A 26,203-nucleotide genomic window follows, 5' to 3' on the forward strand; every position below is an offset into this window, starting at 1 on the left:
TAAACTTTAAAGCACAGAATGCAGCTGCATGTCAGTATTAATAACAAGCACTAACACACTAAAATGTGTGTGTACCTCACATAGTATTGAAGCTTCCTGCTTCAGCCAATGAAAATACCAATGTTTGCTGTCTAATGATAGACTAGTGAGGTTTTTTTTTAAAAAAGGCCATGTTAACCACCCCAGAAGCTGGTTGTTGTCTAGCTGTCTACTAGAATCTAAATCTCTGATCATCTGACCATTTTAAAATCACAGTCTGTTTTCATTACAGCTTGGATCTCATTGTTGTGTTACATAGGTTAGGGTGTCCTGGGTTTACACTGCCGGAATATAAACCGACGCCAGTAGAAGGAGGAGCTTCAAAATCCCTCTTTTTTCCAGATGAAGCCATCAATAAACATCCTAGATTTAGGTAAGAATATTTGGGAAGTTTGAGAAGTTGAATATTTTGTCTATGCCTAAATATGGTAGATATACCTGCAAATTCTTTACATTAGTGGAATAGAGAGCACTGTAGCTAATTGCTGCAAATGCCATAAGGACTTCAACAGAAATGGTTGTGATGATGTGTATTTTCCTTTCAAAGTGTCTTAAGAAAATAAACTGTTAAGTTCAAGGAACTTTATATAATAGTTCATGTTATTATGGGGCAAAAAGTGTTGATTTTGCTACTGCAAAATTGCTTCCAGTTTGAAATCCTGTGCCTAAATGCTTCCATCACAGTTAATCCAGCTCTTGCTTAGGTATGTCACAGTGACATCTCCGTACTCAGTAGCTTGTCCTAGTTATTCTGAAATGGACCATGTACTTCTCACTGTAAAGTGAGACTTTGGACAATGATAATCACTCTGTTTAAAAACCAAGCATATACCTTTTAACTTTCCCTTGTGTTCTTCAGGTCTGTAGCCTTTTCCTTCTGACTGTTTTATCAGCATAGTACTGTAAAGTCTATGCAAATAAGACTACTGAAGAAAAATTCACTGTTGGTATCTGTTACAGTCTATCTGAAAACTAGGAAAAGAAGCATCCTGAAGGAAAATGCTCAAAATAAATAGGAAGTTAACATTCTGAAATAGTAAAAATTCTTGAGAAACTAGCTGCAATAATATTTGCAGAAAATTTCATATAAATCAAAAAACCTGTCCTTTTGTTTTAGTACACTGACCAGAAACATTCGACACCGAAGAGGAGAGAAGGTTGTGATAAATGTACCAAGTGAGTAGATTCAGTCTTGTTTTTGTTCTTTTTCAAAATAAATGTAAATGTCATGTTGTGAGTTACTGAGTGCCTGTATTTTCCACACAGTATTTAAAGATAAGAACACGCCATCACCTTTTATTGAAACATTTCCTAATGATGATGGAGAAGCAGCAAAGGCATCTAAGCCAGACTACATATATATGGATGCTATGGGTTTTGGAATGGGAAACTGTTGTCTCCAGGTAAAGTGCATCTGCTTTCAAGTTGTTACTGCACATTATCTTCTCTAAACACTTCCCTTTTTAAGACTTGTCTTATGGTCTGCTTTCACTTTTTAATTCAGCTGATGCATTTTACATCAGTGTGGGAAAAGGGGAAATAAGAGAAAATCATCAGGCATCAGTTCAATAAGACCGGGTGCTGGATCCTGCACTTTGGCCACCACAAGCCCATGCAGCACTAGTCTGGGGGCAGTGTGGCTGGAAAGCTCCCTGGTGGAAAAGGACCTGGAGATGCTAGTTGATATCCAGCTGATCATGAGCTAGATGTGCCCAGGCCAGGGCAGTGATTGTACTCAGCACTGGTGAGGCCACACTTTCTACAAGTGCCTGAAAGGAGGTTGGAGCCGGTGGGGGGTCAGCCTCTTCTCCCAATACATTTTCTCTTCCCTGTGCAGTGAAGGAGGGGAGTGATAAAGTGACTTTGGTGGACATCTGACATCCAGCCAGGGTCAATCCAGTGCACCAGGTTTATTTGCTTACATTATGTTTATTTTCTGCTAATAGTCAAATGTAATTGGATGACTTGCTGAGAGGGTTTCTTGAACTGGTCAAACCACATTTGATAAAGCACCTGCTCCTGAAGCTCCAGCACTTTTTGAGTGTGAAAGGTCATCTTCCACTCTGGGCATCTTTCAGGCATGACCAAAAGACACTGTGGAGATAGAACTGAGCTGTCTTGTAGGAATGGGAGAGGCTTTTTAGTTACTCATTTTAGGTGTTTTCCTTCTGCCCTCTTAGAATAGCAAAAGCAGGGAGTGGCAAGAGGTTGTAGGAATATTTTAAAAAATGAGTAGCTTTTTGCTTTTGTATAATTTTATTTCATTTGCAAACATCATGTACTCCTTTATAAAGTTTCTCATTCTTAAATATTTTTAGCTATCTGCTAGGGAGTTGTCTTCTCACTGCTTATATCAGAAACTTCAGCTATCTGCTAAGGAGTTGTCTTCTCACTGCTTATACCACAGCATGTGGGTAGTTGTCTTCTCAGACTCTGTTCTGGGAGATATTTTTGATTCTGTTTTCTCCCATTTGAACATGCTCACTTTTTACTGTTTTTAGTAATTTGGCTGAGTTATTCCTGTGTTATAGTATCTTCCCATTAAATCCAGGTGCTGAATGTTAAGAGTGCTTTAATCCTTTCATTTTCTGTTTGTTTTAAATGTTTCTCTGTCATAGCAACCTGATTCTGGGCACTGACTAACACCTTAGGTAATCAGGTATTTGATTCCTGATAAAAGTGGTGCCTGTTGTCACCACAGTCCTGCAAGAAGACCTAGGAGGAGGCTAGTGTTAACTCTCTATGGGATTAAAGGAAATTCTCCAGTCTCTTGTTTCATAGCAGTGGCAGAAAATGTCATAGAAAGCACTCCCTTTGAGATTGAGAAACTACAAAAGCTGTATAAATAAAAGTTCTTGACAGCTGCTACATACGGTTTCTTGTCACTAGGGCAAACTAGGGAGAGTCTGATGAGATAGTAAAGTGTACATAGTACTGTGTGGTTTTACAAGGTGTTAGTTTGGCATGATTTGTTTTATACCATCTCTCTCTCTTGCTTAAGATCAGTAAAAGAAATCCAGCCTTAAATCAGTCATTGTATGAACTTTAAAAAAATAATTAAATTCGTTTTTAAGGGAGTACTATTTTACTATTACATTACTGTTAAGTATTGTTACATTTTATTATTACATTCTGGTAATCAGTGGCCAAATTGAAATTTGGTAGTCCTGTTATCATCAAATGGAGAATGAAAACAAGGCTGGCAGCTGCTTCTGTATAAACTGATAATTCCTGATAACTGACTAGAAGAAAACATGTATTTCCCACCTATTTTTGGTAAGGTAGTTCGTAATATATTTGCTTCCTTTTGTGTTTCGGGGATGGTCCTGTTGGTTTGGTTTTTGTTCCTTTGTTTCTTACAGCACACCAAGCTACAACTTGGTTTGATGTATTTCCAGAGTTTAACAAAATGTCCTGATGAGCTTGGGCTGGGATAGCCTGCACTGGCAGTGCCTGTAGCCCTCCTGGAGAAGACAGCCGTGCCCTTTTCCTGTGAAATGGAACGTTTGGCTAGAAACCATGTTGAATCTCAGATTTAATGTAGTTGGGAATAAACCTAAAAGGAAATGGGAGACAAATATCACTGTCTGGGGAAAGAGTGTAGGTGTCCTGTTCATCCACCCCCACTTCAAGGCTGGCTCCCTAGTGCTGAATGTCCTAAATTAGTGATGAGAAATCATACTTAGCTACTTCTCTGCAAGGTAATTAAATAATCTCACCTTTGAACAACTGGGTTTTTGTTTGGTTGCTTGGTTTTTTTCTGAAAAAGAACATGGCACTTGAAGGATAGACACAGAAGGAACATTTTCTCAGCAGCACAATGGTTTTCTAATTTGGGATGTTTTAATGAATATTGGCTGAAGATTTAAAAAGACAAAACAAACACAGACAAATCCCATATTTCCCCTATACCACCATCATCAACACCCCCCCAAAAAAATCTATCACTGAGACACCAGTGAACTTGGGAGTTTTTGAGGGATTTGTTGGTTGGTTTTTTATAAAGTCTTACTTGAGGTGCAGTTTGGTTTAGTGGCAAGCTGAGAGGAACATTTCTCAGTGTTTTGTGGGATTCTAGTTATTATCCTTGGAAGAGGAAAGCCTGTGTACAACTGGCATTCTTCAGGACAACAAGCAGTGATGTTGATTTGGAGCTGAAGCCTTGTGTATGTTACGATAGTGGTACAGGCGTACATTCCCATCTGAGTTATCCTCTCATCTGTGAATACATATACTGCTAAGACAAAGGGAGTTTTGGGAGCAGCACTGGCTGCATTTTTTAAATTCATAAAGTGTTGGCTTGCAAAGTCTAGAGGGTAGGGTCTGCTACTAGAAATGTGTCTTCTGTTTGATGCTGTTCTGAGTAAATTTCACAGAAATATTACAAAGGAGTTACCTATTCCAGTGACCTATCTGTGGCAGGGCTTCCAAAGCATTAATGCCTTCTGCAAATAATATTTCTTTTCTATTTTTTGCTGTGTTCTGGCCCCTAATACAGAAAAAATGGGACTTTTTTTTTTAATGGAAGTTACAGTAGATGCACAGATATTCTTTTTTCCCCACAGTTTTTCAGGATCAAAGGCATCTTGAAATGTTCTTTAAAACAGGATTAGCGTCACATAAAACAAATGTTAAATCTACAATAGAGTCTGACTGTTGTTCTAAGTAAGTAGGTTCCTGGCTTATTTCCTGAAGGTGCATTACTCACCTATGTGTATTTCTAGATGTTAACTCAGTTTTCTTTGATTCTCGCAAGTCGAAATCTTTTAATGAACATGGAAATGGCATGGAAAACAGCTTGTAATATAAATGCTACTGACAGGTGAGGCAGAAACATGTCCAAGACTTAGGGGGAAAACTCACACAAAAAAAAAAAACCACCCAAAACCAACCAATCAAACCCTAAAATTTTTGGTATTTAAATAATTTTATTATATATTTGATTTTAAATCTAGGAAGACTGTGCTTGTTGTATGATTATAGAAATTGTGATTGCAATTGTACATCTTCCAACAGGTAACATTTCAGGCTTGCAGCATTTCTGAAGCAAGGTATCTCTATGATCAGCTAGCTACGATTTGTCCCATTGTGGTAAGTAATGGACATCTGTCAGATGAACTCTCCCTTAGTGGCAAAAACCACTGTGTGGGAAAAAAAAATGTTGATGGCAAGGTCACAAATTGGGTACTCTGGGAGAAGACTCCTAGGTTGCCACATGAGTCATGTTAACTATTTAATGTGCAAATGAGACCACAAAACAGATGATATCTGTTCCTTCTTGGCCCTTGGTCTATTTCTTTTCCTCTGTTCTCACTCCCACATGCATGAGACTCTTGTTGAATAGTTTTGGAAATAGATTTGGGCAGTTTTTCATGAAAACAAGGCAAGCTTGCTCCTTAAAACAATTTTTAATTTTTCAGCTCTGGTCTGGTGTTAGAAAGGGCTTCAGCTTAAGGTGTTTAAATCTGTCCCTTTTATAAGCATGTTGTCATAAACAGCTGTTTATAACAGGAGTTATAAAAATAAAGTATCTGTCTGGTGTAGATGATGAGTAGATCCCGCCCTGAGTGAGGTATGTCCCAGCTGTGTTACTAAGGTGCTTGGCCAAACAAAAATAAACAAAATAAAATGATTGCCAGGTGAACTTTGGAAGTGTGCAAGCAAAATACTTGTTGATTTGTCTCAAAAGTCCTTCTGCCGTTGTCATTTTTGTGTTCCTTAAATGCTGATCTGTAGAGGTAAAACGTTGGGAAAGTGTCAGATGCCACTTCAGTAATGCTAACCCTTCACCCAGACATTTTCCGAAGGCAGCAGTTAAAAGATTGGTTATACAGGCTTTGGCTGTACTTTAAACTGAAGTATACATACTTCAGTTCCTTCTGGACCAGCATGTTCCATTTCCATTTTGCTTTTGGTTCCTTGGCCTGTCCTTTGTTCTCATAATAGGCTGTTTCATTTTAGATGGCATTGAGTGCTGCATCTCCATTCTACCGAGGCTACGTGTCTGACATTGACTGTCGCTGGGGAGTGATCTCTGCCTCCGTGGATGATCGAACACGGGAGGAGAGAGGGCTAGAGGTAAGTCGTGTTAGCTAGTAGGTGTCTGGGTTTTGTCAAGAAAAAAAGGTAAATCTCGCTGAGTATAAAATTCTGTTTCTGCTGATCACAATCCCTAATGAGGGAATGTGGTGGTCTTTGTGGTAAATATAGGAGAGATGGTATAAATGCTCGCCTTAGTTGGACAGTTTGTGTTAGCAAATACATATTTTTAATTAGGTATGGAGTCCCAGTCTTCCACAGCTGGCTGAAAAGAGCACGCTGTGATGAAACTTTCCAGTATGTGCTTGAGCCCAAAAGGCAAAAATTGCTCTGGATTAAATAGCAGGTGCTGCTGAGTACCCTAAACTGGAACGATATGAGGACAGCCAGGTGTCAGAACTTGAAGGGTTTATCTAAGCAAGAATTTTAATTCAAGGCACTTAAAATATTACATAAAATAGATAATTTTTAAAATTTACTTGAAATATTTCTTGAACTACCTATTTTAAGGGCATCTCTAATAGTGTGCGCATAGTGAAACTGTGTTGTTATGTGTCTAATGCTTTCTAGGTGCTTGGGGAAATTATATATTACATTAGGGAAACGTTTCCACTTGTAGAGAATTCTAGTCAATGTGTGATGTCTGATTTTTTGCTCAGATACATACATCTGCAATCAAAATAGTTTTAATTCCAGAATCACTTTATATTCAGCCTATTTCAGACTCATGCTTTTAATAATTTTAATTGAGACTGTAGGGTTTTTTAAATCGGATAATAATTCTCAACATAAGTGTCATTAGTGAGCAAAACTTAGGTAACATTGTTAACAAGCTGTTAAAATATTGTATTCTTAAATTATATAGCCACTGAAGAACAACCATTATAGAATCAGTAAATCCAGATATGATTCCATAGACAGTTATCTATCTGAATGTGGTGAGAAATACAATGACATTGATTTGACAATAGACAAAGATATCTACGAGCACCTGATAAAGGAAGGTAAGTGTTTGCTTCGTTATGAGCAGGTTAAGATTTACGTTTGCAGTGTGTGGGCATATTTTATGTTTTTGTTCTTGTTTGTTTGTTACAATCATTGTGCAGCCCTCAGAGTGATTCCTGCTCAGGAAGTATCTGTGTGGAGTGGTCTTGAGAGTTTTTCTTAAAAAGGATTCATTTGTAACAGAAACTGTCCCTAATGCATCAAACTGAGTTTCTGAAGCTGGAATTAATGTTTTATTTTTATGGAGAGAGCAGAACTGCTTTAGGAAACATGGCACAGAATGCATCAGAAAAAAGGAAGAATGGCAGCCACACCAATATTCAGCTGCCATTTCCAAACAAGAACCTATTGGTTTTTGGGTTTTTTTTTTTTTTTTGGGTTTGTTTTTTTTTTAATAATTTCCTTCCTTCCTGAAGTCATCATTTAAGCTTTAACAGGATGTGGTGGGTTGAGGTAGCATTGCAGAGTTGGATATTTTCAGTCTTGTAAAAAAAAAAAAAAAATCGTTTCCTAGAGCCTGTTTTGATATGTGTGAACTGTTTGTTTCAATTTTCATTTTGTAGGTATTGACCACCTTTTGGCACAGCATATTGCACACTTGTTCATTCGAGACCCATTGACTTTGTTTGAGGAGAAAATACATCTAGATGATGCAAATGAATCCGATCATTTTGAGGTTATGTCTGATTTAGAGGAATTTAATAAATAAATATATATATATGTATACATAACTTTATAATGCTACTTAATTGGAGGATTGCTATATTAGCTAAGAATTTTTTTCATTAATTTTTCACTTCAAGTAGTTCTTTAGCATATGACTTGCAGTTATAAGCCCATTTATTTATTAATTTTATCTTTTATTTAGAAGGTGATGGCTTATACTTTAAACCAAATGAAATACGAAGAGCCTAAATTATAGCTATGTATGTAAGTGTTAAGGGAAACTGTCAACTTTTAAGGCTTCCTAAAAACTAGTTTGTATTTTATTTATATAGAAATCTCACTCTTTTACAGTTTTATGAGGTAATAGCTATGGTCATATTAGACCTTTTTAGTTTGGGATGAATAAGCCGTTCATGAAAAAATAGTCAGCTGCATGCCAGTCCCTTAGTATCTTGTACATAGTATTCAACAAAAATAGCATGAGGAAGTACAACGTATTTGTTCCTAGGGCAGTTAGTTGTACTATGGGCTTTAGGAAGTTATGGCACTTAGTTTGGGACCACATCTCTAATGTGATAGGCTGTTCCAAGAAAAATACTAGGACTCTAGTTATCTGTTTATTTTTCTTTGATTATATTACAGAATGATGTGTATCTTGATTGTGACAGATTATTTTGTGTGCTTTGCAGAATATTCAGTCTACAAACTGGCAGACAATGAGGTTTAAGCCACCACCTCCAAATTCAGATATTGGATGGAGAGTGGAATTCAGACCTATGGAGGTAAGGAAGACATCAGTATGTACAAGAGCACATTTCCTGTTAAGTGGAAAAGTACCAGGCATTCTGCCATCCAGTATCAAACTGCTGTTACTTGTGCTGTGTTTTCTTCCCTTTGATTTGCTAGATGCAAGCAAAGTGGGCAGCAGTGTTTAATCAGACATGGACTGTGGGAATGGAACTGACAGGGGAATCCACTGCAAGCACAGCAACGCATGCTGATGGATTTGGGGTGATGGGGGAAGGAATTAGGCTTGTATTAAAGCAGCAGTAAATAAAGCCCCATTTGGCTTCTGGAGACTGTATTTCTCCAGTACATTTCCTGGTACTGAACAATTCCACTGTCACTGTTTTGTTTTTTCACTAGTGCTTTTATTCTATAGCTGTCTGTTTCTAAGCTCTCTGAATTTAATCCTTTTAGAGTGAAAATTTAAATGCTGCTATACTTCTGTAATTAAACAAGAGAGCCTGAAGGTGCAGGTTAGCACAAGGAAAGACAAGTGTGCTTTGGCATGAAATCGCAGGGTTGAGTTTGTTGAAGTGTGTGCGTGAATTGTGCGCTGGAAGTCACTGCTGGTGATTCCGTGTGGGCATCACCCCCTCAGTGAGCACAGTGTGTGTGAACACAAGTACCAACATGAGCATCTGAGTCAAACTGTTCTACACTGTCCTTGCATCACTGTTCCCACTAAAGTAATTGAATCTCTAATCCTTTCATGTCTAGGTCCAGTTAACAGACTTTGAAAACTCTGCTTATGTCGTGTTTGTGGTATTGCTAACCAGAGTGATTCTGTCATATAAACTGGATTTTCTCATTCCTTTGTCCAAGGTAGGTGTGAAAGATCAGATCTATTAGAACTAAATGTAATGGATTTGCATCAGGTTTGCTTTTTATTCCCTGCAAGCTAGGAAATAATACTTGTGCACTTAGAGAACAGTCATTTTTATCTTTCAGTCAGTTTTCATCTGTACCAGTACTTTGAATTAATTTCAACTCTGCAGTATTAAACAAATATTTTACTGCTGTGTCATGGAATTAAACTTACAGACAAATGCTGTAGGAATTTCTGTGATGCCTAGCAGCGTCTAAGTGCTGCAGAAACATTGAGAAATACCAGTGTCAAAAGGCTATTTGGAGGCTGGGAAAGGGCATGTTTCCCTCATTTTACATGCAAGGAGAAAATAACCTGTGGAGGTCAAAATAAAAATTTAATTTATCTTAACATGAATGTTGCCTTGTGTCTCATGCTCTTACTCTGTGTTTTGTTTGTATCTGGTGGAAAGGGAAGGGAGGAGTTCGGTGGGCTTAGCGTTACACAGTATTTGGGTGGAAGCAAATACTGCCGATTCTGGTCACAATTGTGACTTGTCCTTAGACAGACCAGCCATGCAAAATGTACTTTTTCCTTCATCTTGTCCTCACAGCTGCTGAACTGTTTTGTGTGAAACTGTCCTTGCATGTCCTTTCTGAGGCACTTGACCAAAAAAATGTCTTTTTAGATGGATATTCCCGCAATGTTATAGGTAACTTTAAAAAAGGTCTTTTAGTGCAGAAGGCTTTTGACACTGTGCTGGAAAATCCAGCATAGCCATAGTATCCTGTAGCTTTTCGTAGATGTTTTGAATTAAAATGGAGAAAAATACTGAAGTTGTAAATTTACAGTAATCATACCATATATTTGGTATGACTTCTAAAAGGGGATGTCAGGGAGTTCAGACTTTGTAAATAATGCAGCAGTTTAGCACTCAGATGACATTATTGCGTTGTTATTTGGGTGTCTCAAAAGCACAACATTTTTAACTACCAGTTAAGAGTGAATAAGAGATCAGGTGCTGAAAGAACCTGAACAGAATTGTAGGGCTGGGGGGCTTAAAATTGCTTGAGCTTGCCAAGCAATTTGGCAGGTAATGCAACACAGAATTGCACAACCATTGGTAAGCCTGCCTCTTTCAAGTAAAATAATAGGGGGTTATGGGGCTAATCTCACACTAATCTTGGCTGTCTGATTGAATGTGGTTGAATACTTGTCAGCTGGGACTGGAGTTCTTTCAAACTTTCAAAACTGCCTCTTGTGTAAATAAGTTTCATAATATCAAATTAATTGAAAACAAAGCTGTGAAAGGTAAGTAGTAAGTGAAGATTTTGCATACCTTTAATTAAAGGTCAGACAAAGAATTCAGCAAATCATATCTCTTTTTCTGAAGACAATGTGTTAAAGCTAATGTCTGAAAGTTGTATGATATTAATTCCCTGAGAGCATACCAACCAAAGAACTTGGACAAAATCTTCCATCCAGAAAGACAGAGCAATGCTCATGTCATTTGCAGAGCACATGTACTTTGTAGTTTGCAGGACTTTGGAGAAATGTGAAATTTAGAACTTCTTTGCTAGCAATCTAAGTTTTAATATCTAACAGATGTTTGGGAATGGAATAGATACAATTGCCATACAAACTTACTTGAATGGTGTTCCTTAAAGTTTTTTTAATGGAGTGGGAATTCTTCTAAAGACTGTGATAATTTTGTTAATAAAAGCAGCATACTATGGCTAGGGAAATTGAAATTTTCATCTTCCGTACTTATTTAAATTGCATCTAAATACGCAAAGAAGCCTGCCAGATGGGATGTAACCTGTTAACCATAAATGTTCCTGTGTTTTCATCCAAACTTAAATTAGCATAGCGTGTTCTAACATGATTCCATTACCTTTTCTGCTGGAGACCCAGTTTCATACAATGTCGTCTCTTTGTGGGCTTGTCCTGGACACTGGAGAATGAAATAAAAACGTCACAGCTTGACCTTGTGTGATGAAATAATGAGAAATATGGTTGATGTTTCAACTTATAAAACCAAAATGTGACTGTTTGGGAGAATCCTACTTTTCTAAAATGTCACAGGTCTCATAAATACTTCTTTTGCCAGGTGGATGAAAACATGAAGGTGGCCCAGAAAAGAGATGCTGTCCGACAGGGAAAGTTTTACTTCAGAAAAGATATATGCAAAGGTATCAAATCAAGGCAATCTGACTAACACTGTTGGGGATGTTTAGTGCATGTCTTGCCTTTTAACCATTTTTTCCTTTCCCTTTGTTGCCCATGAAGGTGGAAATGCTGTTGTGGATGGATGTGGCTCTGCACAGAATGGGACAGGCACCGACACAGAAGAGTACACCCTAATGAGCATTGATACAATTATCAATGGGAAGGTCATAGCCGCTTCTACTTGGAACATATTCTGTTCTACCCTCCCAGAAGCCAGACTGAGTGTGTTTTACGCTGATTCTCTTCTCTTACACAGGAAGGAGTCTTTCCTGGTTTGATCCCAATTTTGAATTCCTATCTTGAAAACATGGAAGTGGATGTAGACACGAGATGCACCATTCTAAACTATCTGAAGCTAATAAAAAAGAGAGCCTCTGGTATGTTTGACACTTCTAGACATTGACTTTCCTGGCATTTTTCTACTTTCAGTTGGGTAGAACTAATGGCAGTTGTGGATATCGTGTTAGGTGTTGAGTCATAAGAGCAAAGGACTGGAATATGTTCTCTGGCTTAATTCTTGTCCTGTCTCTTTTTGATTTTTAATGTTTAGTGATCCATTTCAGAATTTCAGTTAGGTGTAACTGATACAGTGACAATCATGGTTTAGAGGGTAGCATATACCCCGTCCTCAATTTCTCTTTTCAACACCATTTACTGCCGCCTGTGCCACTGTATTGTCCTTTGTAGAAGTTAAAATATATACTAGTCCACTTTGCCCTGACACTTAAATGTTGAAAGAATACTTGAGACTGGGTCTTATAGCTTGCCTGGTATTACTGATGTGACTCCAAAGCTTGCTGCATCAAAGCATTCGTAAGTCTAAACTCAGGTCTGCTAGACCATGGGACCTAGGCTGCAGCTCATTATAGAAAGTCCTTCTGTAAGTAGCAAAACTCCTTCGAGGCAGAGCAAAGCAGGCTCTTCCACTGTTTTTCCCGTGTTGAAATGTTTTTCAAAGCAGGTGTATAATGACTGTTGTTATTTCTTCTTAAAATGCAGCAGTATGGTAAGTAGTATAGTATAGCAGTATAGTGCTACATCTGCAGCAGCTTTTTAGCTTTTTCTGTATAAATCCCCTGTATACCTGTGTTGCTGTAAATTTTGCTAGATGGTTAATTTTAGTCTCATAAGTCAAGACTTCCTTTTTTCTTTACTCTCCTGCCACCTTCAGCCCCCCCGCCCCAGCACCACCCCCCCATTTTAAAGTGTTGCATTCCTTTTTAATTCTTGAAAATTGCTGTAGAAGCTTCTAGGTAAAGACCTTTCTAAAGCTGAGGTGAAGTCAGGACTTTCTCTTACCTGATAATTCACTACTTTAGCAGTTCTTCAGAATGGTAGTAAGTTTTTCAATATTCCCTTGTCTGTTGGGTTTTTTTCCCTTCAGAGAAATGCTGCTGAAAAAACAAGGAATGCATAAGTCTAGTATAGTGTTTTTCCTAAGGCCTAGAGACCTAGGTCCAACCCCAGCAGCAGGTGTTCCTCACCAAAGGAAAACTTTGCTATTTGGTGCAAAGTTGCAGTCATTGCGAAAGTCAGCTCTTGTATTTATACAGTCCTAAAAGCTGTGAGAGTGAGGTAGATAAGAGTCTAGGGTTTATAGTTTAGCTCTGATGAACTGAAATGACTTTTAAATGAGGTTTTCTTAAGAACTAGAATGCACAGAATAAAAAGCATTAGGTATTGTATTACTGTGCCATGACGTTTCTCAGCTGTGAGCTTTGGATTATTCCAGTTTACTCTTAAATCGTATGTTTCTGATCTGCAGCTTGTATAGCATGAGTCATATCCACAAAGAATGGCCATTTTTCAGATTTCTCAAATGGTGAACACATCATTCATGAGTTAAAACCACTGACATCTTAGCTGCTGTGGCTGTAACCTTGCCCCAGCATCATTCACGTGAGCTTCAGTCTCATCATCTGCTGCAACACAGCAAGGTATTACCCTCTTGGCCTCTGTCTAGCTGGTGTGTGACTGCCACCACTCAGGGAGACTACAGATTTGCTAGGCAGGCAGCAGCTGCTGACCACCACTAAATATTAATGAAAGCAGTACTCAGGTAGCAGCATCAAATGCTCCTTGTCCCAGCGTACTCTCCTGGCTCCTGGCTGCCTGCGGTGCACTAATCACAGTGCCTGATGAGCTTTCACAAATGTGATTTCCATGATCTTTGCCATTCCTGAAGCAGTTATACTTTTGGTCCCCCTTAAGTCATACAAGAAGAAATTACACGGTTCTAATGCTCTTCGAAAAAAAGTTATTCTGTAGTTTTTCATTTTTAAGTGCTCTTCACAGTTATTCCATGATACACCTTCTAGTTCCTGTGTTGTAGGATCATATTTGTCTCCTCACTTGTCATCAGCATTTATAGTTGTGCAGACTTCTCCAGTATATTGTTGCTCCTGAACTTGCAATTCCCTTTGTCTTGTCTCTCCTTGTGCTGAAATTGTCTCACATCTTTTGTCAGTCTGTGGTGCTGTATCCCAGTATGTACTTTTGAGAGCTGCAGGCTGTGCTCACAGTGAAGCTCTGCAGGGTACACTGGGACAAGGAATGACGAGGGACTGGGCTGCCTGGCCACTAGGTGTCTGTGTTGGTGTGCACTGGACAGCTCTCTGGCTCCTCCAGCACTGACACCTGCATGGCTTTCATTTCCAGCATGAGTCTCTGCTGTGCTCATCTCCTGACTCCAGTGACTTTCTTGCAGGCTCGCTGCTTCTTGTTGGTGTCAGAATGTTTTCATGTTGAGTGTTTAGTGCCTTCAACAAGTAAAGCCTCTAGGGTAATTTTTTTTTCTGCCCTCTTATGTAGCAGTGTAAACTCTGACCTCATTCCTTTAAAACATTACTTAAAGTTTTTGAAGGACATTTTTATTTCTAATAACCTTTTTTATTCTGCTTTTCTTTCCTGTACTTCTTGCAATTTTTCTGATTTGCCTTCGTGTACGTCTGTTCAAAACCACTGCTAGGGTATTTTTAAACAGTGTTGTTGGATGGTTTTTACTTTTTATTTGTGCCTTACTCCATGCTTTCTCTAACTTGATTCCTCTTGCTTTTTATAATATTCTTAAACCAAGGATTTCTATAGTGGAAGCCCTTAACTCTTTCTACTCTCACAAAGAAGCTGATGTTCCAGTAGCCAGCCATGGAAGTTTTTTAGGCTCTCAAGCATCCCATTAGCCCATCTTAGTGTCTTACTGTCAGAGTTACCTTAAACTTGTAGTAGTTAAGGTTTGCTTGCACATGCTGCATTCAGGAGCAAGATTCAGCAGCCTGGACACACTGGTGTCCAGCCAGCCCCCAGCTGCTACTTTGTAGGGATTCCAGTCTCCTGTAAGTGGTGTGTGTCATTCAGTGACCTTCTATGGAGGTGCTTCTATGCACCTGCTGGCCACCCAAGAACTGTGTAGCAAAGCAGAGGCACTGTGTACAAACCAGAAGTTGGTATAATTTGGAACCTGCCTATTTTGTGCTAGAATAGCTGCCAGAGGGAGAAAGAATAGTGAGCCAAGGTAGACTGATCAAAACTAGCAGCTCAGTTGTATAGATCAACTACAAAATCATTTTATATAAATGTGGTAGTGTGGAGTGTCTGTTGGTTCATCTCAGCCAGATTCTCTATTAAATGAAATGTTTAAGACCCTTTGCTATACAATCTGCTGGTAGCACCTGTTCCAGTAGTTACTTCTCTCTGCACAATACTGGAACATCTGAAAGTTTGAAAATCACACCAGATAAGTGGCTTTTAGACCATCAGTGATACGTCAGCTTAATTATGCCTGCAGTGTAGGCATATTTGAAAACAAAAATGTGTAGAAACGTATTTCTCATGAAAGCATGGACTACTCATGAATTGTGCACGCAGTGCACAGAACTCTAGGCGTTGTACTGCTAAATTAGATATATAAACTGTGAAATTTAACTTCCTCTTGCCCACAGGAGAATTAATGACAGTTGCTCGGTGGATGAGGGAATTTATTGCACAGCATCCGGACTACAAGCAAGACAGTGTGATAACTGACGAGATTAATTACAGCCTTATGTGGAAATGCAACCAAATCGCACAAGGCCAGGCAGAGTGTCCTGAACTATTGGGTGTAGGATTTAATAAGAAACAAAGTGGAAACAAAACTGATTCTTTGTAATGAATGATTGAATGCTTCTTCAGTAATAAAAAGTTCAAGCCTTTTAGCAAAGCACTAGCAAAGATACTGTGAATCTGGTACAGTTTCATGGTGTGAAGACCAAAATAGGGATACTGCACTATAATATGGGCCAATCTGCCTAAATATTCATTTAAGGCATCCTGAAATAGGCATATTCTTATTGTTAAGGTTTATACAATATACATGTAAATAGTAAAATATTTTTATGATTAACATCAATGTATTTTAATAACGTTGTAACTAAAGTTATTGTGAATTAGCTTGTAACTTTTTTATGCTTAATATAGAAAGAAAAATTGTCCTGAACGGCTTTGTAAATGTAATGGTACTTGAACATTATATGCATTCCAGTTACTGAATGTTTACTGTAACTTTTTTAACCTGGAATGTGCTAAGTAATTTACCTTATTGTGTAAGAAAAAAAAAAATCCTTCTGGATCTACCTGAATCACAGATACTTCTTCCTTCCATTTGGATTTTGAAAGTATGTAAGAACAGACAAATCTATGTGCATCCCAGTTGTTAATCTTTACAGCAGTTTCTCAGTTGCCACAAGACCTGCATCCACTTGTAAACTGTAAAACTCAGAGGAGCAGATGTGTCTATATTCAGATAATACCAGTCAGCCTGCTGCAGATGCAGAGTTATTTTTCCCCCTCTGAAATCAGCTGTATCCTGTGTCAGTTCAGAAATCTGCCTGATGATTTCACAAAAAAGTAGTAATGGGAGATGTGTCGAAATAGAGGAGGAAATGAGAGCTGTACATACAGCTCTCACCACAAAGGAACCAGAGACACCTGCTCTGGATTTCAGCCTGCTTGCGTGCTCTTCTCTCAAATTGCTGGTGTTCCCATAGTCAACAATGACTGCAGCACAAAACCAAACTCCTGTCCATTCTTCCTAAAGGATGAGTTTCTCGTTTTGTCATTTTGTTAATAATAAATATTTTTGTCAGCATGTTTATTTCCTATAAGGTAATTTATGTAGGTGGCTGGGGTTACCTACATAGCTGTAGTTATGGACAACTTAATTCCCTTTAGAAAAGTTAGAAATTTTGGAATGCACTAATCCGGTGCTGAGAGTGATTGTAAAGTATTTAAATTCAGCCATTGCATCTGTAAATAAAGCAAACTTAAGGGGCCTTTTTGATTTAGCTTCTTAACTGATTTCTAGAAGTGAATTGCATTAGGGGTAGAAGATGCAAAGCTTAATGCAAGCATATATAAATACCTAAGATGTAATGATTTTTTTAAATAAACTAATGGAGAAACTGCAGTGAGAGGTGCACTAAGAAGCTTTTATGTACTGAATTACACTTCGTTCTGTGTTCACAGGTGTGCTTTAGAGAATAAAAAGAATGCTCTTTTTCTGCAGTGGTAAATTTGTTTTAATTAAGATGTAGGCATATGCTAATTTAGTTTCTGTAATACGGAAATAAAAATAAAATTTGCAGTATGTGTTGGTCACTTGGTCAGATTCAGAAAGGGAGGAGTTGTATACCTGGCAAGTACAACTCACTCGTACTTTGTTCACAGCGGAGCTTCTCAGGACTCAGGCAAATGATCTGCCACTCCTACAGCAAAGAAGTGCTTGCTGTTGTCAAGGTAGCGTCTTTCTGATTGCACAGCAAGAGCCACTATGCTTTGAAGACCCCTAAAAATAGTTTGAATGCTTTTGTGCTGGTATTGCATGTCCTTATTCCCTTCCAGTTGACATTGAATCACTCTTAGGGCTGACTATGTATCCTGTCAGTGAAAGAACATTTTGTCATGATGCCCTAAAAGTTGTGGCTGGAAGTTCCCCTGTGGCTTCTTGTGTGCATGTTTCCAGAAGGGATGAGTGAGATCAAACACAGAGCTGCTGCTCTTTTTTGAGACATGCATAGTTGCAGTGTCTAAGCAGCTTGCATTCACTAGATGAAGAGTTCAGGTATGTGATCCAGCCTGTTCCTTACAGGGTCGTGAAGGCTCTCACAGGGCGCACCAGAGTTGCTACAGGGAGAGGGGGCTAGCTTTGCCACTGTTTTTAAATGTAACTAAGGTGGCTCTGTTGTATCTGTGCCCACTCTAAAGTAGAGTAGCAAACCCTGGTCCAAGCCTTAACTCCTGGCTGACCTTTTGCAGAAAGCATGAGAAACACTTTAGGGGTATGAATTCAGGACTTTTGGTCCTGCAATCATAAAGTACTTTTATGGAGAAAATGACCTTTCCAACAATCACGAACAAAGAAAGGGGAAGACGCATGAGGCACCTGAGGTGAGTTACGATTGATTCCTTGCCAAAAGACTTTCTTTGTGTATCGGTTATGGCACTTTGTGCAATCACCATGTTGGCCCTAGTTCAGCCCCAGTAACAAGCTTCATGCCCTCCACTTTCAGCTAGGAGATCCCATTGTGATTTTCAGAGGTCTTGATGCTATAAACAGTACTCTGATGCCAGTTTTCTCTTGGGAGTCAGACTACTTACGTACAAGTGTCTTTATTTCTGGATTCGCATAGCCATGCTTTTATCATGGCCTACATCCTTAAAATGTGCCTCCTTTTGTGTGTGCACAGAGCTCTGCAAGCAAGCTGCCTTTCTGGGAGTGGTGCAGCAAGAGCCTCATACAGTACTTGGGTCCTGTAAAAGCAACCTGACCTCATGAAATGAGCATCATGCAGCTTGTGGAAGGTGTACTGAAGTTTCTTGAAAAATTACCTTTTGTTTGCAGGTTGTGGTTTGGGTTTTTTACTGTTTTTAAGTGGATTATATTTGCTGTGCTGATGTGGTTTTGCAGCAAATTGGAGAGGTACCTCCTGCTACACATGAAACTGGTCACAGGAGCAGTGACAGCTGAGGTTATTGCCGCAGTTACTTAGGTAGTGTGAGCTGAGTTCCAGCAGGAAAGGATTTCTACAATCCTTTTCCAAGAGCCAGAGTGGGAGACAGTGATTGCCTTGCTGCTGTGCAAGCCCTGCTTAGCAACAGCCCCAGCCTGGTGGGTCACCACCACTGTTCTAGCCACAAGTGCAAAGTGAAGCACTGCACAGGCTGCTGCAGGGGGTGGGGAGGGGAGGGGGAGGGAGGGGAGGGGAGGGAGGGGAGGGGAGGGAGGGAGGGGAGGGAGGGGAGGGGAGGGAGGGGAGGGAGGGGAGGGGAGGGGAGGGGAGGGGAGGGGAGGCCATCCAAGCCAGCAGCTGTCCTCAACAGCTGGGTCACTTCCCATTTCCCTCATGTGCGCTCCTGCAGCCTGCACGGCATCCCTGTGAGCAAGAGGATGGGATATTGGGTTTCTCCCCTTTGAGTATGTGTGCTTTATATTTTCTCCATCAGAATTCAGTACGCTGCAAATTATGAGTTGAACTGTGGTGTCCTTGGCATACAGAAGGTCAGGTGCGAGTGGATGCTGGCACCCCCTGGATATTCCCCCATGACAGCCACCACCTGCATCCCCCACTCCTCAGATGAGGTGAAATTAGCACTTAGCCTTTTCCTATCTAAAGCATCATACAATCAAAATTTTGTACTGACACAAAATAACCGAAACATCCACAGCACGATGAGATAGCAAAGTGCTTTCTGAATTCTGCAGAAGAAATCAGGGAGGAAGAAGAGGCAAGGAGGCAAAGGGAAGTTAAACAGCTCTCTTAAGGTTATTCAGTACCAAAGAAGTGAAACCCTCTGCAAGCCCTTCTGATTTTTTTTTTTTCTGAAGACATGCTGGAACCATGGGCTTACTCTGTCAGAGGCACAAGGTGCAGGTGCAAAGATTTGGTTCTGGATGGGACTGGCTGTGATAGGAGCCATGGCTGCTTAAAGCTTAGACAGAGTTAGAGCTCCAGGGGCTGCAGATGGCAAATTTAGGGCAGTAATCCACAACAAGAGCATCCAGCCTTGGATTTCTCTGGTTTGGATCCAGTCTGTTTGCCCTGCTGCTCATGCAGTGCTCCCTACACATAGGTATGACTGCACAATGGATTTCCATTGCTTTTTTCCATCACTTCACTGAGGAAAAATTTGTAGTGTTATCTGTACCTTCTTTGAAAGGTCACAACTCCTGTGTGTATTGGGTGAAACAATTCAGTGAATCTCATATCCTTGTGAGTGCCACAGCATAGCTTTTCCTGATGGCTATGGATCAGTATTAAGATCTTCCTGGGTTCTGATGTGTGGGTGTTTGCCCTTGCTGTGTCTCAGTGGCACTGCCTGCAGCTACTGAGCAAAGCCCTGGAGATGGCAGCAGCAGAACCCCAAGCTCTCCCTGCCACTGGGGCTAAAACCTACGGACTTCTGCTCCATTCTGCTTGTCCACAGAGTCTTGAAGTTTAGTGTGAATTACGATGTTTATATTAAAAGCAAGGTGCAGTGCCCCAGCCTTCTGGTTCCAAACCTTTCTCCTTTTCTTCTACATATAGTTGCATGAAATATAAATGTAATGCTATGCCTCTGAATTTACATCACCTCCTCTCAGGGGAAATATCTTGGTTTGTCTCTGGGGTCCTTCTGAACTTGAGAACAGCAGCATGTACACCAGTAGAGTTCCAATGAACTCGAGTACTAGGAATGTACTAGGAAGCCAGCAACACCTCCCAGTTCATGGGCTTGTAGCCGCACATTAAAAATTAATTTATTACAAAAGCAGAGCAGGGTAATGAGAAATAAAAAACAAACCTTAAAGCTGATGGCTCCAGCATGACCCCCTCACCTGTGGGGTCACAACTCCTGCCAGCAAACCTGCTCCAGCCTGGGTTCCTCTCTCCACAGGCCCACAGGTCCCACCAGGAGCCTGTGCCATTGTGGGTTTCCCATGGGTCACAGCCTCCTTTGTACATCCATCTGCTTCACTGTGGGCTCTTCTAGGGGCTGCAGGTGGATCTCTGCATCCCCATGGATATTCATGGGCTGCAGGGGAACAGCTGCCTCACCATGGTCTTTAGCACAGGCTGCAGGGGAATCCCAGCTTTGTCACCTGGAACACCTCCTCCCCCTCCTTCTTTGGCCTGAGTGTCTGCAGAGTTGTTTCTCTCACACATATTCTCACTCCCCTCTTCCAGGTGAGTGCTGTTGTGCAGTTTTTGCCCTGCTTCTTAAATATTATCTCAGGAGTGCTACCACTGTTGCTGATGGATTCCACCCTGGCCAGCAGCAGGCGCATCTTGGAGCCATTTGGCATTGACTGTGTCACATACGGAGGGAGCTTCCTGCAGCTTATCACAGAAGCAACCCCTGTAGTGTCCCCAGTACCAAAACCTGGCCATGCAAAACCAACACAGTGTTCCCTGGAATAAGACTCCCTTAGAAGTGGGAACCTGCTTCTTGTAAGATTCTCCTAGACAGGTAAAGTCAAGAAGGCTTTGCAGGCTACGGCATTCTCTGTCCATTCCCTCTCAAGTCGGAGGATTCACTCTGTACAGCAGTAGGAGCAGTAAATGCAAGTTTCTACAGCTTGTGTAGCTGTGGGTCCCAGACATTCTCTGCTCCCACTGCTTTGCCTGCAGCCTACAGCACTGCTTAGGCATGACTGCCCCAGCATGAGCACATTTCCAAAGAGAAACCCACCTGGTTTCTGGTAGGACTTTATCAAATATTTACTCCAACCATATTGGCAAGCTATATGGCAGATTGTTTCCTGAAAATGTCCCTAATTTATTTTACTTACACCCTCCAAACTAGCTGTGTAAAATAGGGGAGTGTAAAGTCTGTAAGGTGAGCAGCCCTGAACCCTGCAGAGCTGCAGGCAGCACTGCTGAGCCAGACTCCACTTTCTGGGGGTTTGCGGGTCCTCCTTGCTGACATACCACCATTCCAAACAGAAATAAGGAGGTCTCCACTAGCATCACACATGGCCAGAGCTGCTGGCAGATTCCACGTGCTGGCAGCATCCCCACAGAGTGCCCTGAAGCTGTGAGGAGTTCTGCTGCCTGCACCACTCACCCTGCCACCCCTGCCTGCTCTGAGGGCACAGGGATGGCAGTGACAGCATCTTGTCTCCCTTTGAACAAAGCAACATCTTTCCAGAAGAAAAGTGTAACTGTCTGTAATGCTGGCTATGAATTGAACAATGGGGCGAGATACTATGGCTTATGTTAAGCAAGAAATAGCTGTAAATTCTTTTCTCTCTTAGAAAACAATGTTAATTTAGTCACTGAATTATGTATCTCAAAGTTACTCATATGTTACACCCCTATGACATGACACAAAGAGAAAACTAAAACCATGCTTACACAGCGAGAGGATAAAAAGTGAATTTTCCTTCACTTTCCAGTGAAGGAAACTTAAGGTAATATCCAGAGCCACACTGTGCTCAAAAAAAGTGTTGGTGCATGATGGCTCCTCATCACTGACTTCTAAGAGTTTGTGTTCTGGCCAGAAAAATGCTAGTTTATAAAATATTTAAGGAACAATTGTTCTTACTCTGGGAAATGTCCAAGCCCCTATTAAATGCAGTTAGATCACAAGTAAGCAGATTTTTATCTGATGGTACAGGATGATGGGACAGATTTGGATGAAAGATTTTAAGGAGTGCTTTACTATTCAGTGCCCTGACTACAGCCAGTCTGTGTGGCACTGAGGAGTTGCCTGCTGTGGGTTGCTCTGGCAGGTCATTTTCAGAAGAGGTGGCTGGAGGCAGGAAGGAGGAAAGAATGAAGGAAAGAAGCCTATTACCATCTCTGAGAGGTTCCATTTTCTCCCTACTCTTTGGTTTGCGCTGGGGAAGCATCTGTGCCAAGATGACCTCAAGCTCTCCAGCGTTTTTCAGTTAGGTTTCTTCTTTCCCTTCAACCATTTTGTAGGTTGGGCTATATTCCTTCCTGTCTGTTCCCATCCGTGCATGCACAGGCAGAGCTGGACATCTACTCCTTGCCAGCTTACTCATAACATGGGCATTCAGAGGCCAAGAACTTTAGAGTGTTTTTCTTGGCACTGTAAGAGACTGGGACTCCTTGCCCAGAGACCGTCACACAGCTGCCTAATGAAAAACAGGAAAGCCTCCCAGCAAAAAAAATGCTCTCTGCTGAGGGGAAGCAAGGCTTGGCATGACCCACATTTCCTACCTTTCATCCAACTCCACAGCGTTCCTGTGTGTTAGTCACCCCTCTGGCACCAGCAATAGGCATCTGATTTTAAAGAGCAGTAGGACAGAGGACAGCATGGGGCTTTACTGGAGGCAGACCAAGCTGGCAGCCAGCTCTCCAGACCTCCCAGAGTGTGGAGAGCAGGAGATGTGCCTGTTGTACTCTGTCCCAGACAAAAACGGCACCACTGAGCACAAACCACTCCTGCCTGTAATTTCTCACCCCGGCAGGGTGAACCAGAGCAAGGCAATATAAACTCTGATATGATCCCTGGGCTTCGGCAGCAGGAGCATTGCCAGGAACATGAAATAAGCTTGGCACAGAAAGCAGAAAACCAGGCAGGGTCCTCGCTGGGGTGTGCTCAAGGCACGGGGATGAGGTGAGACGCAGCTCACTGCTAAGCCCAGCGCCAGCCCTAGATGTCCTCCTAAGGTAAGAGGCATAGCAGTGAGCTGGGAGAGAAAAGAGCTGTCCTCGGCAGAATAAAGGGGAATAGGAGCCAGAGCCACAGAGGTATTCCAGCGCTGAAAATCCTCTGTGGATTTATGACCAAGTTGCTTCTCATTAATTTAGCCCATGAACTCCTCCCGGTGGGGTCACAGAGCTGAGCACCAGTGATTCCAGTCCATCCCTGCTGTATTCCCACTGGGAAGGGGTAAAGGACAGCTAAAGTCAGTGGTGGAGCTGCCAGGGGAAACCCCAGCTGGGACCCCTCCAGGCAGATGTGCTGTGTAGATGCCCTACAAGCAGGTCAGACCTCTGTGTGTGTTTAAAGGGCAGTCCAGACCAGCCTGTCCCTTTCCAACATTTGTTTCAGCAACACAATTGCTGAGAGCTAAGCTGCCATGGTCCAAATTAAAACAAATATCACCCCAGTGCTTCCGGACGTGACACATCCTGAACAACCATGTGAGGTGAAGAGGTGAATTCCCCTTTTCAAATGCAGTTAGCTCTTGCTCTTAAAACAGTCATTTCTAGACAACAAACTTAACTCGCTGTTTTAAAAAAAATCTGTCCAGGCCTCCTCAGAGAATGGCACAAACCAACATATTTCAGATTTTTTTCTTTTTCCCTGTACTTCCAGTGCAGCCTGACTGGCACACATCCCACAGCTTCTTGTGGGGGAGGGATGCATTTCCAGAGATGCATGTGAAAAGCAGAGCTCCAGGAGGGAGTGCCCACATGACCCTGGAAATTCATTCTGACTTTCCACTTCTCACTCATCACAGCACATGTGGTGTCATCAGTGTCTGACCATTCCCACTCAGGCCACAGGGACTCAAAGAGGTGTCATGGTTAGGAGGGGAGAAAGTATGCAGGCATCCTGTTTCAGACCCTCCAGCTGTGACTGGCTTCCAGAAATGTGGCATGTTTTATCATGCAACTGATAAAGTGTGATGCTTGCCCTGAACACCAACACAGTGCTAGGACAAAACGTTTCTCATCCTACCTCAGAAAATAAAAATCCACGGAACAGAAAGGAAATTTACAGGATTACAACTGTGCAATACAAGTATCGAGGGAATATGCCTGCAGGCTGCTATGTTTCTCACTGACTGCCTTCCATACTCATATGTTTGTTCAAAGCTCTGTATTAGCTTTCAGGATATGCTCTCCTGGGGAAAGGAACACTTCCTCCAGGACCATGCTGTCCAGGGGGGATCATCTGCCAGGCACACCAGTTATCAGGACATCAGCAAAATGGTTCTCTGTTCCCAGTTCTGCTTTCATCCTGAAAGGGGAGGGAGGGGGGTTATCTTATTTTGTCCTGATGCAGCCAGCAGATTTTTGTTGTGTGTCAAAATTTTGGTGCCAAGCACATTTGCTGTTGCAATGACGTGCTACAACACCTCACAGATGACATATGGCAACCAAAGGCACAATGCTGATCTAGAAGTGCCCACGGATGATGTGAGGTGGTAAGTCTGAGGCTCTAATTGCAATTAAAGTATTATGTATTAAAGTGTAAAGTATTATGATAAATTTTATCATTGAACTGCACTGTCATTACAATTTTTCCTTGTCTGTGCCTAGAGTTTGAGAGAGGTGATATGGTGACAGCCTTGCACACCCATTTCCTATCTTTTGTCATCAACATATACAGAGCATGTATAGACTTGGTCTGTTCTAGCTACTCCCTTGTAAAAAACTTCTACTGGTGGAGCCCACTGGCTCAAAATCAGACAGATTGGAGTTTCTCTGATACGTGTCATTAAAAGACACCTCTGGGCTGTGTTCTGGGACAGGACAGGTGGGATGTGCCTCCAAGCAGACATTACAGATGGTGCTGAAATCACTGAACACTAGTGCCATGTCTTCATGGCATACCTCCAGTTGGAGAGCAGCAGCTATGACAAGTCTTACAACAGGAACTGGTGATTTAGCAGCTACTTGCAAAAACTCTTTCAATGGGACAGGCAACACTGACAGGGTTTCCAGTTTTGTAACTTGCCTGATGATTTCTGTGGGGATAGTAATGGGAAAAAATTTGAATCACATGTACCCGGCATATCCCAGCTACTCTGTCCTAATGCTCCCAGGAGCCCTGCTTGCTCCAAGAAGCAAAGCTAAACTCAGTCAAGAGGAACTGCAAAGATGTTTTCCACGGAAAAAGGCTACTACCTTCCTCATTAGTTCCCTCTCTGTCAGCTTTACCTCTTCCTTCAGGACCACAGCCTGCCTGTCCCCTCCTCTCCCCAGGTAGCCCATCTCAATGGTTGAGTCTCCAGTCTGACTGACTCTTTTGCTCCTGAGTAAGCTCTGTCTCCTGATTTTACCCTGCCTGCCTGCTCCTCTGCAGCTCCATATCAGCAGCCCTGCACCCAGAGGATGCAAAGTGGGAGCCTGTGCCTGCTTCCACTGCCCAGGTGGTGGAAGAGACACAAAAATGTGGGAAGCTGGACATGGGCAAGAGCCACACAACAGCCCTCTTAAAATGACTCATGAAGGAAGACTCTGCAAGGCTTAGGCAGCCTAGACTTGAGGACTGAGTGCACAAGCTACAAGCTTGTGTGTGGCTTTTTTCTGTCCACAGTTAACAAAAAAGAAAAGGAAGACAGAAAAGAGGGAGGTGCTAAGGAGCTCCAGTTTGTCCAAGCTCAGTTTATCTGGCAGGTCAGATTTCAGTTTGGGCAGAAGAAGGCAGGTCTGGCCTAGGAGTGAGTTGGAAATAGTCTGCAAGGAGACAGGCCAAGGAAATTTTACTCAGAGACAGGAGAATAGACAGCTGAAATGGAGCACAGCAGGACATATAGGAGTGCTGAGAAGCTAAGAATAATACACCAAAGCGTTACTCCACCTAACAAAGTGAGGAGAGAGTAGGCAACCTAAGAGGGGGCAGAACAGAAAAAGTCAGAGAATTTGACGATAGCACAGAGAGTTTAGCAGTGTCTGTGAAACCTGATGGTCCAGCTGA

The 26,203-nt window shown here is 41.5% G+C and overlaps 1 protein-coding gene across 4 annotated transcripts in view; it reads left to right on the forward strand.

Annotated features, from left to right (window-relative positions):
• Positions 1-17,189, forward strand: part of GCLC (glutamate-cysteine ligase catalytic subunit) — a 34,738-nt gene extending 17,549 nt beyond the window's left edge. For 2 of the 4 annotated variants that reach the window (XM_085056652.1, XM_085056654.1), the window contains 13 exons: positions 272-412; positions 1,157-1,215; positions 1,306-1,442; positions 5,056-5,130; positions 6,001-6,117; positions 6,944-7,082; positions 7,647-7,759; positions 8,439-8,531; positions 9,253-9,357; positions 11,451-11,532; positions 11,630-11,733; positions 11,826-11,946; positions 15,508-17,189. In XM_085056652.1, coding sequence (XP_084912778.1) covers positions 272-412; positions 1,157-1,215; positions 1,306-1,442; positions 5,056-5,130; positions 6,001-6,117; positions 6,944-7,082; positions 7,647-7,759; positions 8,439-8,531; positions 9,253-9,357; positions 11,451-11,532; positions 11,630-11,733; positions 11,826-11,946; positions 15,508-15,713 — 1,492 coding nt within the window. In that variant the 3' untranslated portion in view covers positions 15,714-17,189. The remainder of the gene's footprint in view (positions 1-271; positions 413-1,156; positions 1,216-1,305; positions 1,443-5,055; positions 5,131-6,000; positions 6,118-6,943; positions 7,083-7,646; positions 7,760-8,438; positions 8,532-9,252; positions 9,358-11,450; positions 11,533-11,629; positions 11,734-11,825; positions 11,947-15,507) is intronic. The other 2 variants (XM_085056653.1, XM_085056655.1) reach the window with 2 other exon arrangements.
• The last annotated feature ends 9,014 nt before the right edge of the window (positions 17,190-26,203 follow it).

This window comes from Lichenostomus cassidix, chromosome 3, assembly GCF_008360975.1.
Source record: "Lichenostomus cassidix isolate B80296 chromosome 3, HeHo_3.0, whole genome shotgun sequence".
NCBI classification, from domain to species: Eukaryota; Metazoa; Chordata; class Aves; order Passeriformes; family Meliphagidae; genus Lichenostomus; species Lichenostomus cassidix.